Below are 18,003 nucleotides of genomic sequence, written 5' to 3'. Positions count from 1 at the left end.
TATGCGTAGGCCGGCACTAAAGCTGGGGTCCCTGGGTGTTTATTTGTATTCATGAAAAGATTCGGTCAATCAATGGCCGGCAATGACGATAGGACAACGACAAAGGAGCTTCTCTGCGAGTCCTCAACAGGCTGGTCTCGCTGACAAGAAATAATGTAGCCATAGTTCCATTCAACTGCATACCTTGAATCTCCTCCTAATGGGAAGTGCCGTATGAGTAGGTACGTATTACCTGCCGTGCATTGATGTCCAGGGCGCATGAAGAGAGACTAGGCAGTCGCTGCACGGAAAGCCGTTGCTTCCTATCTTATTTCGAGCCTGCCTTATCGTTGAGTGTGCAGTCCACTCCTTCCCATCTAGATCATCAGGTCGTAGGGCCTTATAACCTCAGCCATCCCTCTCGGGATTGTAATCATCCTCTCCCTCTACAACATCCTCCTATCCATACATCTACCCATCCAGTCACTCATCCCCACATATCCAGTCATTTGGTTACTCAGACAACTCCTGCTTAGCCATACCTATACCCACACGGACATATACTTCTCGATCAAGGTACCATTCGAATTGTCTGACTCCTAGATCGGGAATGTGTAGGAGCGGGCGTGAGTAAGGATTGAGCTGACATTTCTCTTTTCTTCCCAGTCAATCCTTTCGATCGACAAGCATCATGCCTAGCCTTGCGACTTCGATCGTCTCCGGTGTTGCCGTCCTCATGGTCATCGGAGGAGTTGCTGCGAGTGCCGTTCCTCCTCATACTCAAACACGAAACCTCACGGTGGCCTACCCCGGCGTGCATGTTGACAGTGAGAGCTATCGCTCCCTGCCTATTCTGGATCGAGGAGATGCGGAGGGCTTCGTGGATGCCACCGACGACGAGCTAGACTCGTCCGCGGACAGCGATGCCGCCATCGATACCTGCTACAACAGATCCCAATGCGAAGTCGGATACACATGCCTCAACAGTCGTTGCACTCTGAGCTGCATTACCGACAGTGACTGCTCCCGTCTGCATACATGTGCCAATGGGACATGCATGGATCCTCGTGGCGGAGCATGCCTTTCGAACAGAAACCGCTGCACTCATGACTATCAGTGCTGCTCCGGCCGATGCGACCGATTTGTCTCTGTGTTTGGCAGCAAGAAGTGCAGAAGCTCCATCAAAATCTTCCCCTGAGCGAATCAGCCTGTGGATCGGACGGGGTGGTGTCCTGTCGTTTGGCAGTGCTCGTTTTTGTTGATCCTGGATCCTTGTTCATTCTATTATTGATATGTGCCTGTGGCGGGGATGTGAGTGGTTGGTCTTCCTACCGGAGTAGAGTGTAGGAGTTATCACTCAAGTAATACTATTCCTAATGTGAAATTCAATCGTCTCTTGTTATTGTACTGGACTTGTGGATTGACGTAGCTTCATGAGTGTGTATGTGCTGGATATAAATTGCTGTTGATACCATATTCTTTAATCTGTTATGGATAGTCCAGTGGGAGGTCGGCCGTTAAGTCAGTAACCTTGCTTAGGTAATTGCCAGCGGGACCGGTGCCTGGTACGAATCCGGGGGTCGTCGTTGTACTCGTGCGAGTAGTCCACGATTGCTACACGGCGCTAAGCAATGGAAGTGACCCTTGAGGGAAGCAATTCTGCAGAGACATTTCCACCCTAGGATGGCGTCACCAGATTACACCGTCCCGTTACAGGGAAGTTGGCAGTTTGGCTGGACAACTACTTTTTGTTTTTGGTCTTTATAGACTGCCTCCTCACCACTATAGCGCCCTGCATTCTATTTCTTTCTTCGACTACTCATTTCTTCTCGCTAGCTTTGATTATTGACTGATCCTCGGTCTCGGGCGTAAATATTGCATTCATTGACTATTGCAACATATTACTCGAAGTATATATGTCCACCGACAAAAACCGCTCTCCGAACTTCGAGTCACCGTAGCCACTACCCTGCAAAATCTACACTGAGAATACAAGATCGCATTCCAAACAGCTATGTCACACTGGACCGTAGCAGTCTGAAATCATCACCCAGTACAATCATGCCTGTGTTGACGGACGAGCGGAACTAGAGTCACCTTCCATTTACGTACATCACCCTCACAGAGCGCTCGTACTTTCCGCCCTCGATTGTGTTGAGAGTGATTGCCTGTGTCCCACGACAGCTGAACCTCTTTCCTAACAAACATGGTGGCAATACTTCTCACCTCTCCCAAGAGAGCTGAAAAGAAAGGCATGCTGCCGGTACTCTCGTTCTGCATCCATTCCATAGCCCACACAGGTTATAACCACGTTCATCACCAACGCCGGACACCCATCGAATACACCTCCGAGGTGGCCCCGAGATATCCTGGCATAGCCTAAAATGCGGTTCTGGTTCGGATGGGCGCTGTGGGAGAAGCTGAGCTTCGTGAGCCCCCTTGACTCAGAGTCAAGAAGCCGACAAATATGGCTAACGAGAGAGATAGGTACTTGCGGGTCTTCTGGTAAGGTGCTAAGTCATGTACCACGGGCCGTATGACTGATGCAACAAGGCCATCGTTCTGATCTATTCATTCTGTGTTCTCGCGTACAACCGAAGGGTGACAAACAAGTACGCTGCTGCCGAGGAACGTGAGAGGACCGAGCAGGCCACCGAAATGCAGAGGATCTTGGCCGAGACAACCGAGATTCCGTTCGGTGCCAGGGCGCTAGAAAAGGGCATCCAAGTCGAAGGCATTTGGACTCCCAAGGAGTATTCACCGAGGCAGTCCATCATTATGCCGGGAGATACGCCAGAACTCCCCAGTCCCGCACAGAGTCAGCCATCGCTTGTCCCACCAAGTGGCGTCCAGCGGCCAAGCCGATCATATCAATTGGCGCCAAACCATAACCTGCTCAACCCACGCCTTTCCATGAAGATCTCAGACATCGAGCTCGGGGCCGAGGCAATGCGTGTGTTCTCCACACACAGCGCATCGCAGCCAACAATCCGTGCCAACAGTGAAGCCGAGACGCCCGTTGACCCAGGAAAAAAGAGACGGTCGAGGGGTTGGTTCCATCCTCGGAATTCCTGGGTAAGAAAGCCGTTCGAGAGCTATAAGCGCATGTCAAAACTTGAAGGTATGTCACGTCGAGAAAGTAAGCTATGTTCGGATGAGGACAGCGCTCACTGTTGCTCAGGGCATCATCGAACCTCATCCGAAAGCTTTCGACGTAGGATCAGCAAGCTGATCGACGAGAGCATTCAGACAGGCTCGACTGAGACATACCAGTTGAGACCCATCAACCAGGGACCCATCAAGCAGGGGACCATAGATAGCCCTAGGATTTAGTGACTGGACAAATGCTACACTGCAATGCGTCGGAAGCATGGAGCAGGCTAGTCTGTCTTCATGATGCCTTTGTCACATGTCACCATCAGCAATCATTGTATTTGGGGGTAGTTTATGAGAGCTTTTCGATTCATAAAGCCCGCGAGGCTCTAGGTCTCAGGCGAAGCGCTGGTGAGACATTGAGAGATAAAGCTTATTATAATATGGCATCCAGCAATCGGTCTTACTCAGTATCGAGGAAGCCACTAGACTAGGCCTTTCGCATCTGTAATTGTACGCATGCTAAACCCGAAGTAGTCGGTTGGCCCCGGCCCTCAGGCAGCAACGCCTGATAGGCATCAGTATCGGCACGTGACATCGCGCCTGCCTCAACGCGTCCAATTTCCATCACTGTTGAGAGATGAGCAATAAGGCTAATTCGCCACCCTCCCTTCAAAATCGCCAGCGTCCTGGGAAACAGCAGGATCAGAAAGACAGATATACTACAGAGCTCATTACGCTCCTATCACCATCGGCCCAGTCAATTCTGATCCAGGACGGCACGACCGATCTAGAACACGCGTCTCGCGTTCAGCCCGTCCGCTTTGTGCATTTCCTAGTCATCTCGCAAGTCGAACAAGTCGAACAGGCTGTCGGTTGTCGTCAAACTGAAAGCTCAGGAGAAAATGACAGCAGACATAGAGACTCAAAATGACTACGAGGAAGGACTTCCTGGTCCTGGGGCCCCAACGCCGCTCTCAGCCTTAGAGGTAAGCATCTGGTGGCATCGTGGGATCCTTGGAAGCAATAACGCGGCCTTCCGCATTGCACGAGGTGTACTGATTAGTCTTACGAAAGGGAGTTGCGGGTCTAACTGGCCGAGATATCAAACTGTTCGTTGACGCTGGCTATCACACGGTTGAGTCAATCGCATACACGTAAGTCAACTGATAGTGGATTCTACAAGTCATTGCATAGTATCTTCCGAGATTACTGACAACCGGTTTTCGTGCTTTTCCAGTCCGAAGCGCTTGCTGGAACAGATCAAGGGTATCTCCGAACAGAAGGCTACCAAGGTTCTTGTTGAAGGTAACTCTGACGTGATCCTGACAAGCATTCACAATAACATAACTGACGACTATGTATCCTGCAGCGGCGAAACTCGTACCCATGGGATTTACCACGGCCACGGAGATGCATGCGCGGCGAAGCGAGCTCATATCGATCACAACAGGATCCAAACAACTAGACACTCTCCTTGGCGGAGGCATTGAGACAGGATCTATCACGGAGATCTTCGGCGAGTTCAGAACAGGGAAGAGTCAAATTTGCCATACCCTTGCGGTGACCTGTCAGCTTCCTTTTGACATGGGCGGTGGAGAAGGAAAGTGTCTGTATATTGATACCGAGGGTACTTTCCGTCCCGTGCGCCTGTTAGCGGTTGCGCAACGATATGGGCTTGTCGGCGAAGAGGTTCTCGATAACGTGGCATATGCTCGAGCCTACAACTCGGACCATCAGCTTCAGCTGCTGAATCAGGCCTCCCAGATGATGTGCGAGACTCGCTTCTCGCTGCTCGTCGTCGACTCGGCCACTTCATTGTACCGGACAGATTTCAACGGCCGTGGAGAATTGTCCACGCGCCAGACCCATCTGGCGAAGTTCATGCGCACTCTGCAGCGCCTTGCAGACGAGTTCGGAATCGCGGTTGTTATCACAAACCAGGTCGTCGCCCAGGTAGACGGCGGCCCCAACATGTTCAATCCCGACCCGAAAAAGCCCATTGGTGGAAACATCATTGCACATGCTAGTACGACGAGATTGAGTCTGAAGAAGGGACGAGGTGAGACACGAGTATGTAAGATCTACGACAGTCCATGTCTGCCGGAGAGTGACTGTCTCTTTGCCATCAATGAGGATGGAATTGGAGACCCAAGCCCCAAGGATCTGGAGCATGAGTGATTGATGGAGGGGTGCATATAATATTATCTGAAGCTATGAATTAATGATTATGCTATGTATAATTTGTACTGTATGATGCCTCTTGTCGCAAGCACAAGGTTAGCACATGGCAAGCACATATGTCACGTAGAGATATTTCTTGGTAGACAACCGGCAAAGGCGGTGGAGCGACTTTTTGGGCGCGTTGCTTCCGGCCGCGCCAAGACCTGTTTTTTGGAGGCGGCGCAAGAGCTGCGGCTTCTGCCCTTCAACTCCGCTGTGTTGCGATACTCTTTCTCCGCTTCTTCTCCAATCGGCCATGGAGACTTGAGTTGACCTCTTTTCATTATCGCGGAGAGTGGTCATATCTCAGTTCTCGATTCCATCATGGCGAAAATCTACAAGGATACCCGGGTCGACCTCCGACCGCACTCCCCTAGCACGGTCGTTAACATTCAGATTCCAACAGAAGCGAGCACCCAAAGCCGAGCTCGTTTCGCAATTTCCACCTTCAGCAGCCAAGAGCTACCGGTAGCGAGAGACGAAGAGGACTTCACCAAGCGATACTTGGCGACACAAGGATCGATTTACTTTCGCAAACGCAGCGTCTACCCCCGGGCCTTCCTCTGGCGAGTTGTCGATGACAGCAAGGTTCTGGAAATCCAGTGTGTCGATTTAACGAAGGGTGGGGTCGAACACCACGAATTCAATGTGACTTTGCGCTTGGAATTTGAGGAAGGCATCGTCCCTTCGGGTGTCGATCTTGCAGACTTAGAAGAGCACGAAGCGTTGAGCGTGTTCGTCCTTACGGCCGACAAGCACTTGCACACCTTGACCCTACGCCCTGAGTTCTTCCGGAGGACGGAGGCGATCGACGAGAATATCTCGGACTGGTGCAAGTCTTATGTTCCGGCGCCGCTGACATTTACGAATCCTCATCGACTACACGCGAGTAGCCCGCTGGAGTTGTTCATTTCTCTTGACAATGGCGCCCTGTTGCGTTTAACGAGGAAGTCCAGTGATGACGGTAACCCTTCCCCAGTTCCTTTCTCACTATTTAATACCCAAAATTTTGATTCTGGGTTACAGTACTAATGCGTCCGGTATTTAGGGTCAAACTGGACATCGATTACTTTTGACGAGAGGACATGGGGTGCGTCGATCCGCGGCTTGGTCAGATGGCAGGCGCAGCCTTCAATAAGATACAAGGGGCGCACGCTCGATACGAATGTCGCGAACGCCATCACAACGACGTCTGACCAGACCTATGTTTTCGCCGTCTGCCTCAATCATACCTTGAAGATTTGGAACCTCGCGACCAACAAGCTAGCTGCCACGAAAGATCTGCTGGACCGTGAAATCCAGCAGCCAGACGAATCATCATATTCGCTGAATCCGGCCGAATCGTCGTTCATTCGGGTCTTCAACATGGAGCGCGCGTTGGATGGAGGCTACCGCTATTATGTCGTCACATATTCGCCCTTCGAAGACGGCCGCTTCAAGTTTTGGGCGGTGAAGGGCGGCCTGACTTCGCCGCTGGTGATTGAGGACCTGTACCCCGGGGTGGCTCTGAAGCCGGTCGACCCAGATTCAACCGGAAGTATGTTCTGGAGTATTGCCGATTTCCAGATCAAGCCGGCCGAGGAGGGCAAGCGTATGGAGCTGTGGGTTTTGTGGAGGAATAGCAGTCTCTATCAGCTGTATACGCTGCACTTCAACTTTGAGTCTCTGCCCAAGGATTGGAATACCAACTGGGTATCCACCGTCATGGACAGCCGCTGGCAGGAGCCGCCACCCGTCATAGCCACTTCTGATGTTGTTGACCCAACGGAGAAATGGCTGGAATACTTGTTGAAGCCGAATAGGTTCTCGCCAGAGGTCCTCGAAACCGCTCTGGCAATCTATCAAGAGGCCCTCAAACCAATGTCGCCGTCCGGTTTCCCGAAGAAGACCCACAGCCTTGAAGAGCGGCTTTGTTTCACTATTGGTGCCCATGTATCTCTTCGAAAGCACGCCGATGATGAGATGGATTATACTCGCTATCGCATGGACACAGATTCCAAATGGCGCCAATTCTGGCAGATTGCGGATGATGTCAACAAACGGCGTTTCGAGCCGGTAGCCCTCGCGTATGACGTTTATTATGAGACACCCTGGATGCTTCTCTCGGACGGCTGCGCGATTATTCGTGAATGTAGCTCTGCGGAGCTTATTCTGCACAACTCTGGCGCCGAGCTTCGCTCAGATGGGCCGGTCATTGTTGATCGCTGGAGGCATCGCAAACTGGAGACAGATATTGGCAGTCTATTCGAGCAGGCGTCCCATCTGATCACTGTTGCGTCCGGTTTCCGCAAGGCGTTCTCCGCTGAGCTGGAAGCTGCTTGCCAGGAGGCCCTTGACGCCGAGATTTTCACCGAGCCCTCTACGTCTGTGCAAGACAGGATGGATACTTTCCGCGAGCGGTGTGATTTCGGAGAGCAGGTATCTAATAAAGCATATGATACTTTGGTCTCCGTGATGAGTGAGCACCTGAACATCTCCAGGATGCCTAACGACGTGTTCTACACCATCATTGATACTATTCCGCTCGACTTCCCCGGCAAAAACTCCGATCTCTTCCACACCCATTTTGGAATTAAGGTTATCGTCAATGGTGTCCAGGAGACCATTATACTGACGCGGAAGACCCTGGCGGACCTTCTCTTCCTCGTTCTGTTTGTGGACGGAGAGGTCGAGCAGGAGGCCGGCTCGGACTTCGATGCGGCGGATCTGTTCGTGACTCTTACTACTCTGCTGAGGGAGTATGAGATGATGTCCTGGTTAAGCTCGCATTCACGAAAGTGCACCGACCGACCGACCAAATCGCCGGGTGGCTCTTCTCCTGTGGCCCTGAAGGACTCTTCTCGTAAGGATAAGGGACAAAGAACGGCCACCATTCTCGAGGATTTGTTTGCCAGTGACATCAAGCCGCGCCAAACCATCGGACTTCCTCAAAGCTACACCATTACCCTGGGAATCCGTGATATTCTGTCATGGGTCACCCGCCAAGGGGAGGTTGCCTACCCCAATGCTTTGGTTTACATACAATGCGACCTCATCGCTAAGAACAACATTGACCTTGCTTGGGACTTTCTCCGGTTCCAAGCAAGCACGTCTTGGGCGACCTACGTCAAGGGTCGACTATATGTGGCCATGTCTGAATACGACACTGCGGCTTTGTACTTCCGCAAAGCTGCTTACCTACTTTGTAAGTCGAATCGGCCCAGAACTGATCTGGAATCCGCAGTAACTAACAGAACTTAGCTTGTGGAAAGCCTCTAGGTAACTTGCACGAGATGTCGTCAACATTGCTGGACATTGTCGCGGTCGATTGCTTCCACAACGGCCTTCCCAAGTACTTCCAGCACATAGTGACGATTTTCGAACATGCACGCTCGTTCTCGCATGTCGCCGACTTTGCGAGCCTGGCGCTGCAGGCACTTGCAAGTGAGCACGGGAGCCAGCAACATGATGTGGACTACTCTAGCCTGCGCTCAGATCTTCTCTCGCGCTTGTTCTATGCCTCATTGCAGAACTGCCAATTTGACCAGGCATACTCTGCTCTTTCCAGATACAAGGATCGAACTTTGCAGAAGTCCGCCCTGGGCTCTCTTATCACCGGCATTCTGACGGCCTCAGGGCCCGGCACGGCGGGTCTCCGGCAGATTCTCCACTTCCCCACGACTCTCATTCCTAACATTGCATCCTACGTGGACGAAGCTTTGACTTCCCTTGCTCAAAAGCAGACCTCCTTCACCTCCTACCTTGAGTCGGACAACAAGTGGAGCGACGGCACTCCGGACTACCAACGCATCCTACAAGCGTACCGTATTGAAAGGGGCGATTACCGTGGCGCCGCTGAGATTGCCTACCGGAACGTGCAGCGCCTCCGCCACGCCCGCGACGTTTCCACGCATCTCATTCTCACCAGGGCAAGAGAAGCCGACGACAGTCACCCAATCGAAGAAGATGACCCAGAAAGCAAGGAAATCCGACATGAGCTCCTATCGCTCATTAACCTTCTTGCTTGCGTCGACAAGAGCGAATCGTACATCCTCGTGAACAAGGAGGACCCCCAACAGCCACTACCGTCATCTCCCGAGGCTAGACGCCGCAGCTTCCAGCACCATATGCAGCCAGACCACGAGGGCAACCAGCCCATGGATGACGCCGTCGCCGCCTCTCCTTCACCCAACCCCGCCCCCATGGGCGGATCCCCCTCCGGGCGCCGTCTCAGCGCTAGCGCGACGGCAATCCGGCCCTCTAGCCGCCGCGACAGCAAGGCCTCCATCAGCAGTGCCGTCTTGAGCATCCCACAGAAGCGGGTAATAGTGACGCTGGATCACCTCCGTCGTGAATACCAGGCCGAATTAGACCGGGTCAGCCGGATCGAACGCGGTGATTGGGAGTTTGGGCTTCTTGATCCTGTTGGCGCTGAGGATGGCCACAACCACGACGAAGACACTACAATGGTGCTCGGGTAGAGTTGCCCATGTTGACTGGGGTCTGATTTCTTTTTCTTCGTGCTCTTTCAGAAATCCGGGTTCTGGGCGTCTGTGTATATCCTGTGTACAACTAGTTTTTAGTCTCTGTTAAAACTAGACTAGTAGCTGACTTGGGTCACTTTTTTGATGTGTATGGATGTAGTGTAGTGAGGTATGCTTTGAGCTTACTTCTTGTCGCGTGTCGATGTTCTATATTGAAGGAGAGCCTGGAGTAGAAGGTTTCCATGCTCTGATTGCAGGCTTGTTGCAGTGAAGCCGGCGGCGGGCAGCAACAAATCTTCGCATACTCAAACTATAGTCAATTCAATTCTCTGACCACAATCAATCCAGAATTCAGACACCATATCAGTTGACCACCTCCAACAATCCAATCCAGTGCAACCCCCTCCCCAAGGCTAGATCGACCCCCGCAATGATACCGCCGCGTAGGAACCTGATCCCCGATTCCCCGATCGATTCCCCCCCTCGATCCAGGCTGTCCCTGGACAATGAATTCCAAGCCTCAAGAACCATGGCATCATCGCGGGAAAGGAGTAACAGTGCCGAGTAGTACAAAGAACCAACCAAAACAAAAACAAAAAACCCCCCCAAATCCTGAATGCAGATCCTATCCAGCAAACGCTACAACTCTACGAGCAAAACTTGGTAAATCAGTCTAGATTCTCGACTCCAGGCGTGCTTCATTCAAGGGCTGCATTAGCCGAGCACATTATGCCGGGCTATCCCGATTCCTGTTTTGCGGCGGGGATGGCATGCCGGTGGAGTGGGGGAGTCTCTCTCGCTTAATGCGCAAGCGCAATCCCATTGCTATGGGGTATGCTAACTTACTGACGATCATCGCTTGGTGTTGTGTTGGATGTGGCGATGATGTGATGGTGCTGCCTGGGTTTTTGGTGTTGTATACAGGGTTGAGACTGGACTGGACTGACTGCAGGTGGGATTTCCGTTTTGGGTGTGGGTGTGTGGGTGCCCGTGCAGCTGGGGATTGATCTGCGGTGGAATACTACGGTACCGGTCTGCTACGCTATGAGTACTTGTGACGTGACTTGACTTGGGGTCTGGATTTGTGATTCTGGGGGTTGGATGCAGTGGTTTTATTGAGGAATAATAAATTAAATTGGAGCAAATGCAGGGAAACTTCAGGAGGGAAGGGACAAAGGACAGCCAGCTACAGGGGAACGGGACAGGGCAGGGCAGGGATAACTTTTTTAATCCTTGTGTCCTTGGACAATAGTTTACCTTATTTCTCGGGGGCAGAATTTGTACATGTACAGTTTACAGCTGGAATTAGTGGTTGGTTGGAGGTAGCTTAGAGCTAGGTACCTAGTTACCGTGGACTCTTGTGGGAGGTTAGATGGGATGCTACGTTGGTTGTTTTCCCTTGCGGGCAGGGCTGGCCTACTACTAGGTACCAAGTTAGGTACCTGGTTAGGTAACTAGTTACCCACGACGAACAGGTTGCGAGAGCGCAAAGTCACGAAAAGGGCACGGTAACTTAGCCGTCTTGGTACCATTCAGCACCAGCACAGTACCCAAAATACAACCGGCCTCCGAACTAACTCAAAGTACTGTACTTTCGAACAGCATTATTGCCGATCTCAGGCCCCATCTGCAGGGATCATAAATGATGTTCAAGCACAAAGGCAACAGCAAAGGAAGGAAACCTAGACTACTGGACTATGTGGAATCGGGGACGGAGCTACTAGCTCAGCAGCTACTTAACTACACCTACGCTAGGCAGGGAAGTAGGGCTGGGTGGATGGAAGCAAATCCCGAGGGGTGTAAGTAAGCGCTAGACTGACTAGCCTAGCTTGAGTGGCAGGCTAATTTGTGCAAAGGATTTAGGTTCTATTCGGCGTCTTTTGGTTGTTCGTTCGACTATACGACGGCAGTAGTTGGAAGAGAATCATCTTTATCGGTACTCTCTCTGGAAGGGGGCGGAACGCAAAAAAAGTAATGGCATCCCGGACCCTGGAGATATTTTCAGGACAGGCAGTCCAAAAAAAGGAAATCGGCCCGAGCCGCGGATCGAACGCGGGACCTCTCGCAGATATGCTTGGGGTTTGTAATCCCTAAGCGAGAATCATACCACTAGACCACCCGGGCGAATTGTTGGAGTTGGCATTTTTCTTTGGCCTTCTGACGAAATTACAAAAGGGTAAAGGTAGGGCTGGGACTTTCGTGGGCTCAGGTGGTAGATGTGCTTGGCTGCTTGAGGGGGTATTTTGAGTCGGGTGTGGCTTAGTGGAGGTATGGCCGTGGAGTGACATTGTGTGGTAGTTGAGGTGATGTTGGACTGTGCTGTTATCTAGCATCCTGGGAATTGCTTTGGGGTAGATATATAGACCATGGGAGGGCGGGTATGCCGGCCAGTATATGTACTGGGGCTGGGTATTGAAACCACCACGGTAGCTCGGCCTTTTGTCTTTCCCATAGACCACACATACATGATTATTATTACATTGGATACAGATGTCCAAAAACACCCAACAGCCCTGAAACTCAATAAGACCCGAAGAAAGAAAGACAAAAAGAAAGGTGGAAATCATTACCATGAACCGAACACCATTGACAAGGCCTTTCTTTTTATGACCACAATGCACCGCGCACCCCATCACCGCGTTACTCTTGAGCCTCCCCATCTGTCGAAAGACTAGCGTACAGCCTGCTAAAGTGCGACTTGTCCGAAGCAAGCAATTCGTGCGGAGCACCGGTCTCCACGACGCGTCCCGCCTCCATGACAATGATCTTGTCATAGTCGAGGATGGTATCGAGCTTATGTGCCACCGTCACAATGGTGTGGGCGCTGAACTTCTCACGGATGACCCGTTGCATGGTATGGTCGGTTTTTGCGTCAACACTACACGAGCACATTAGACGATATCCAAACAGGAGGTGAATAGATGTATGTACCTGCTCGTAGCTTCATCCAGCACGAGGATGTTACCCGGACGAAGTATAGCCCGCGCCAGACAGAAGAGTTGCTGTTGTCCATGAGATAGGAAAATTTCAGTGATATCGGTGTCCAGATCCCCCTTCTCTTGCATCTGGGAGTAAATGCCCACACTCTTGAGAGCATTGCTAATGGCCTGATCCGAGAAAACACCCGTGGGATCCATGTTAGTTCGTATACTGCCTTTCATCAGAAACGGACTCTGGGAGACGCCATTCAGGCGAGAGCGAATCTCCTGGCGTGGTAGTTTAGTGATGTCCAACCCGTCAACCAGGATCTGACCCGAGCTAATGTCGAGCATGCGGAACATGCACATGACGAGGGAGGTTTTGCCACTATGATAGGATTTAGTAACATGGCGACGTTCTCTGTGCGCAGTGGTAACGTACCTGCCCGTTCTTCCGCAGATGCCGACTTTCTCACCCGCCCGAATAGATAGAGAAACATCGCTGAGCACTGGCTCAGATGGTCTATGGTGACGCGTTAGAAGATCATAAATTGCGACGAGGTGACTGCGACATACCTGTACTCAGCGAAAACACCGTTGAATTCGATGCGCCCCAGCGACGGCCAGTCCGGCGGAATCTCATCCCTCTCCGAAGGTTGGTTCTCTGACGGTATGTTCCGCGTGAACCACCTCACTCTCTGTATCGAGCCGATATGTGTTTCGAGATTGGTCCAAAATGTGATCAACAGTTTGATGCTCTGGCTGAATTGGATGACGTTAAGAAGTGCGACTCCGACGTACCCTATGCTGATGGATCCGTGCAAGACGACAACAAGGGTGATCAGTAAAACGGCAATACCTGCCACTACCATATCCAGGGTGAGTGTAAGCCAGCGCTGAATAGAATATAGAAGATAGAATGGTCTTTGGGAATAGTCCAACAGCCTGTTATTCTTTTCCTGGAACTCGCGCTGCCACCCGAAAGATCTAAGGGTTACCAGACCACCAAGGCAATCCGTGAAATGAGAGAAGAGCGGCGCTTTTGCTTCGAGGTCAAGGTATCGCAGCTGACGCGAAGTTCGAAGGTAGATCTTCTGTATCAAGTAGACAATGGTGATTACCACAGGGAAGGAGATCGCCACGTATTTGGAAGCGACCGCCATGAGTATCATCTGAGCTATGCAAAGAGCGAACGCTGCAGAACGATGAGCGCAAATCAACCTATGGCAGCAGGCAACAACTCACTAACGAATGTGTTTATAGCAGCGATTGGAAGCTCCATATCAATGAGCTGCAAGTCTTGGCTAAATCTATTGAGAATAGTGCCGGTATCCGTCTTGGTAAAGAATGACATGGGTGCACTTTCAGGTCAGTCTCATCACTGCTGACTGGATAATCTGAGAATCTTACCTCAGAACTGTGCTCAGAAGAGCTTTGTGAAAGACTTCACCGGATCGTGGCACCATGGTTATTACCATTTGCCTATGCGAAATCAGCCAAATAGCCCCAGAGGAGCGCAACAGAAGAAGACTGACCAGCACCCGACAATTAGGGATATCATGCCGATAGCCCCAAGCATCGCATAAATCCCCATATAGAACCCTGTATGCTTACCAGGCTCTGCATCGTTTGAGCTAGCCCACCATTTCACCCAGATACCTGTTTTGGTATTAGCAGATGTGAATGAAGATGATATCCTGCGGGAGGCCTACTCGGAAACGACAAACAGAAGACGAAGCTAAGCATAGCAACAAGAAAAACCATCGTGGGAAGCCATCCGATAGCACGGACATAGTACAAGTAAATGGACACGTCGCCACCTTTCTCATGCGTCTTCTTTTCAGCTTCATCAACCTTCTCAACTGTCTTGACTTGAACATCCGGTGCAGGTAGCAAGCCGCCTTTATAGCTCCAATCTGGAAGGCTTAGGTTAAAGCTCGAGATGTAGCCTCCAGCAGAATCAAGAGACTTGAAGCTCCCCTGTTCTGCGGCGCAACCGTTACTGTCAAGCACCAGGATGTGATCTGCATAAGGAACACGCTTCACTGCTGCATTGTTAACGAAAATGCGCAAGAATGTCTCATTAGAATTGGCATACCTGAAGAGGATGCAAGTATGACAGTGGAGCCAATTGAGCGTAGAAGACCATGGGCACCAAGCAAGTGATGAAAGATATGATCCTCAGTTGTCGCATCAAGACTACTGAACACATCGTCAAGTATAACGATGTCTTTGCGAGCGTAGACAGCCCTTGCAAGTGCCTATACGCAAGTTCAGTAACCGTGGAACCCAACATAGAAACATGCATACTCACAATTCGCTGACTTTGACCGCCGCTGAGAGCTATGCCTTTGCTCCCAATGACTGTTTTATCGCCACGGGGTAGCTGCTTGAAGTCCTCCGCCAAAGCACATGCGTATATGACAGAGCTATACCATCTGGCATCGTACCCAGCTATTGCCACTATGCAATCCTCAATTGTCCCATTCGTATGCCAAGGCGTCTGCTCACAAAATGCAATGCTCTGGGGTAGAACTTGTATGCTACCACCCAGACAGGGCACCTCACCGAGAATGGCCTTCAAGAGAGTGGATTTCCCGCAACCGGACGGCCCGATGACAGTAACAAAGCTTCCATGAGAGATTGTGATGTTCAGATTCTTCAGTATGGGTTTTTTTGCAGTATCCCACCCAAAATCCCCTCCCTGAATTGTAACAGCATTGTGAAATGACGTCGAGGAACTACCTTTCCATGATTTTGAGGACGTCGATCCGTTGGTCAGGGTTTCGGCATCGGTTATCACAGACACTATTTTCTTATCTTCTGGCACCAGCATGGGAAGTTCGGATGATCGGTTTCTTGGATCCGAGTGGCTATCCTTCTCCAGGAAATCTTGGACTCTCTGGAATGAACCGACCGACGCGACGTAGTTCATCAGAGCCATCACAAGTGAGAGGAGGGGATCCGAAAGAAGGGAGAATAGAGATAGAGCAGTATACACAACCGAAGTTGTCAGGGCGCGGTCATCACCTCGATCGTGAGCGATTCCAACAAATGCTCCAAAGGCGAAAATTGGAGCAAAGATTCGAGTCGACCATGCTGAGACAGGTGAGTACACATCATCCCAGTGGGTTGTAAGGCAACCGGCTTACCTAGAGCCATATTCCAGACCAAGAGCTTCCGAAAAGCTCGAGAAATCCTCAACTCATCTATCCGCAGGTTATGGACGCATGTCAAAAGCGCAGATTGTAACCCAAGCATTTTTATCCCTTTCATCGAAGCAAGCATCGAAGATGTCGAGGAGATCCGCCTTTCAATCGCTTGCAACCACGAAGCTTGCTTTAACATAACTGAGGACATTGCTATAATCGAACCAACAAGTGCCACTAGAGAGAAACACGATTAGTCAGTGAATGGCTCCAAGGTGGCATTAATTGGACACCCACCAACGGCAACGGCAACTGGAACCACACATGCAACTCCCAGCTGTCTTTCAAGAAGATAGATGGCTAACGCAATCTCCAGAGCATTCCCCCAAATATCGTGCATGGTCTGCCAGCCTTGAACGATCCGCTCGATATCGGCACTCATTAGAGTAACAGACGCAGCAGGATCGGCGTCTTTGGTACTTAAAGAACACGCCTTCTTGTAGATCATTGACACAAGCGCACCTCGAACCATTGTGATAGAGCGGTATGTCAGATGCTGGTACTGACCCATGGTGACCTAAGAAGAGCGCAGCGATTAGAGACAAGGCGGAACAAAACCGCGGAGCGCAAAATTCATCGAACTCACTGCCAACCCAGTATAGACCAAAATGTAGGCTCCAATCAAACCGTAACCGATATTCTTCGTGGAAGGATTTGAAGCTTGCTCGGTGAAGGTCAATGATCTCTCAAGCAGCAAAGGCTGACAGATGTTGAGTGCTGCCAGCATGAGTCTTGGTGGGATCACCGCGCACACGTGCCATTTGAATGACCGTAGACATGCAGATAATAAGCTACTCGAGCAATTGTTCCGACCTATGTTGGTTCAGACTGGATCAGCATGTCGCAAGCGTATCGGACTATGCGAAGCCGCATACCTTTCTTCCATTCGGCTTCGACCTCACGGTGCAGGCGCTTAGCCTCCAATTGCTTATCGAGGACAAAGAGGTCATCCACAGCCAAGATCTTGGAGAAGCCACTTTTGAACAAAGGATTGAGCCACCAGAAGAATGATCTATTGTAGATACCAGCAAGAGCTTCCGGTGAGTAGCCTTTGTACTCCGGCCTGAGGAAGCGTCTCTTCTCCAAGGCTTCAAGTAGGAACAGCAGAGATTTGATGCCAACACCGAGCGAGGTGACAATGGCGATAGATTTGTTGATTCCGCCCGGGTCGCGAAGCCATAGTGTTCTCGTCTTTGCGATGTCAAAAAGAAGAGTGACCGCAAGATAAAGATTAATGACAAAGGACGGTCTCACTGAGCGATTGTGTTCGCTATATGAAAGTGCACCAAGCACCAGAGTACCCACGATGGTAACGGCATTAACCGCGACTGAGGCTTGTGTTCGTGTTACCAAAGGGAGCGCCCAGAGAACAGTAAGGACCAGTTGCGTGACACCCAAGGCGGTCCATAGTATCTGCGGAGACCAACAACAATCAGCATCACGGGACCACGGTAGTAGTAGTAGTAGTAGTAGTAGTAGCAGGAAAAAGTCACGCACCAATTTGGCCCAGAAAGGCCAAGAGCCTACCACCACCTTGCGCACTCGCCGGGCATCACGCCATAGTTGCACGCATGCCAGTACGATAAAGATTCCCAGAGGCAAAATGCCCAGAATCAGCTCCTCAAACAGAAGAGAGAAGTCGAATCCGCTCCGACACGAGGATGGAGGGAAATGTAACGAGTTGTCCACTCGTTTGCACGTTGGGTTTACCGCCATGATTGACCCCGAGATTCCATATACAGCCGCCGAGGAAGCCTGAGTGGGAATAATGGCATGCAGGAATCCTCTTCCACACTTCACCGCAGTGCTTGTGGAGATCTCGGCTTTATGTTACTACGATTATTTCACGCACATTGATGTCGGACCATTGACGATAGTTTCTTCTTCCTGTCTTGCTTTCAGGGTGACATGTGTTCGTCCAGGCTAGTTATGTTCATGGGCAGTCATGGTACGTACAGTGTGTATTGCTCATTACCAGGGGAGGAATTAGTAGCCTGACCTCGCATGAGATGATAGATTCTGGCCCCCCTTCCTCGCGTTCTTCACCTTTCGAGGCGTCAAAGGCGATTAGCTACAATGCAGCGCTATAAAAATGCAGATTGCCACTGCGCCTTGGGC

General features: G+C 51.0%; 4 protein-coding genes and 1 non-coding gene across 5 annotated transcripts; 3 read left to right on the top strand and 2 right to left on the bottom strand.

Annotated features, from left to right (window-relative positions):
- The first annotated feature begins 710 nt into the window (after nt 1-710).
- On the top strand, nt 711-1,340 carry BO72DRAFT_447253 (uncharacterized protein). Its single transcript, XM_040944489.1, has one exon. It carries the CDS (start codon nt 716-718, stop codon nt 1,175-1,177), a length of 462 nt encoding a protein of 153 aa, XP_040802208.1. The 5' UTR covers nt 711-715; the 3' UTR covers nt 1,178-1,340.
- Nucleotides 1,341-2,363: 1,023 nt separating this feature from the next.
- BO72DRAFT_485408 (uncharacterized protein) lies at nt 2,364-3,519 on the top strand (the record flags this gene model as incomplete). Its single annotated transcript, XM_040947888.1, has 3 exons — nt 2,364-2,408; nt 2,533-3,100; nt 3,161-3,519. 3 exons carry the CDS (start codon nt 2,364-2,366, stop codon nt 3,310-3,312), a joined length of 765 nt encoding a protein of 254 aa, XP_040802207.1. The 3' UTR covers nt 3,313-3,519.
- A 1,997-nt stretch (nt 3,520-5,516) lies between these two features.
- On the top strand, nt 5,517-10,018 carry BO72DRAFT_402295 (nucleoporin Nup120/160). Its single transcript, XM_040942203.1, has 3 exons — nt 5,517-6,259; nt 6,344-8,479; nt 8,536-10,018. The coding sequence occupies exons 1-3, from the start codon at nt 5,620-5,622 to the stop codon at nt 9,753-9,755; spliced, it is 3,996 nt and encodes a 1,331-aa protein (XP_040802206.1). The 5' UTR covers nt 5,517-5,619; the 3' UTR covers nt 9,756-10,018.
- Nucleotides 10,019-11,789: 1,771 nt separating this feature from the next.
- BO72DRAFT_t109 lies at nt 11,790-11,882 on the bottom strand. Its single transcript has one exon. It is a non-coding gene; the product is annotated as a tRNA-Pro (tRNA).
- A 179-nt stretch (nt 11,883-12,061) lies between these two features.
- abcB (putative ABC multidrug transporter) lies at nt 12,062-17,797 on the bottom strand. Its single transcript, XM_040950073.1, has 15 exons — nt 17,383-17,797; nt 16,761-17,298; nt 16,472-16,698; nt 16,123-16,402; nt 15,829-16,062; nt 14,991-15,775; nt 14,775-14,937; nt 14,389-14,721; nt 14,212-14,335; nt 14,087-14,158; nt 13,922-14,037; nt 13,253-13,871; nt 13,119-13,199; nt 12,690-13,064; nt 12,062-12,636 (listed from the first exon to the last, which is right to left on the bottom strand). The coding sequence occupies exons 1-15, from the start codon at nt 17,599-17,601 to the stop codon at nt 12,399-12,401; spliced, it is 4,404 nt and encodes a 1,467-aa protein (XP_040802205.1). The 5' UTR covers nt 17,602-17,797; the 3' UTR covers nt 12,062-12,398.
- Between the last annotated feature and the right edge of the window lie 206 nt (nt 17,798-18,003).

The sequence above is a fragment of the Aspergillus fijiensis genome (assembly GCF_003184825.1).
Source record: "Aspergillus fijiensis CBS 313.89 unplaced genomic scaffold BO72scaffold_18, whole genome shotgun sequence".
Lineage (NCBI taxonomy): Eukaryota > Fungi > Ascomycota > Eurotiomycetes > Eurotiales > Aspergillaceae > Aspergillus > Aspergillus fijiensis.
This window is presented reverse-complemented; position numbering and strand designations above follow the sequence as displayed.

Excerpts from the sequence above, each read along its gene's own strand:
- BO72DRAFT_447253 (XM_040944489.1), top strand. The coding sequence starts at position 716 with ATGGTCATCGGAGGAGTTGCTGCGAGTGCCGTTCCTCCTCATACTCAA.
- abcB (XM_040950073.1), bottom strand. The coding sequence starts at position 17,601 with ATGGCGGTAAACCCAACGTGCAAACGAGTGGACAACTCGTTACATTTC. Across the intron at positions 16,699-16,760 it reads CGAAGCCGAATGGAAGAAAG|GTCGGAACAATTGCTCGAGT; the intron begins GTATGCGGCTTC and ends GAACCAACATAG. Across the intron at positions 14,722-14,774 it reads CATACTTGCATCCTCTTCAG|TGAAGCGTGTTCCTTATGCA; the intron begins GTATGCCAATTC and ends ACAATGCAGCAG.
- BO72DRAFT_402295 (XM_040942203.1), top strand. The coding sequence starts at position 5,620 with ATGGCGAAAATCTACAAGGATACCCGGGTCGACCTCCGACCGCACTCC. Across the intron at positions 6,260-6,343 it reads GAGGAAGTCCAGTGATGACG|GGTCAAACTGGACATCGATT; the intron begins GTAACCCTTCCC and ends TCCGGTATTTAG. Across the intron at positions 8,480-8,535 it reads CAAAGCTGCTTACCTACTTT|CTTGTGGAAAGCCTCTAGGT; the intron begins GTAAGTCGAATC and ends AACAGAACTTAG.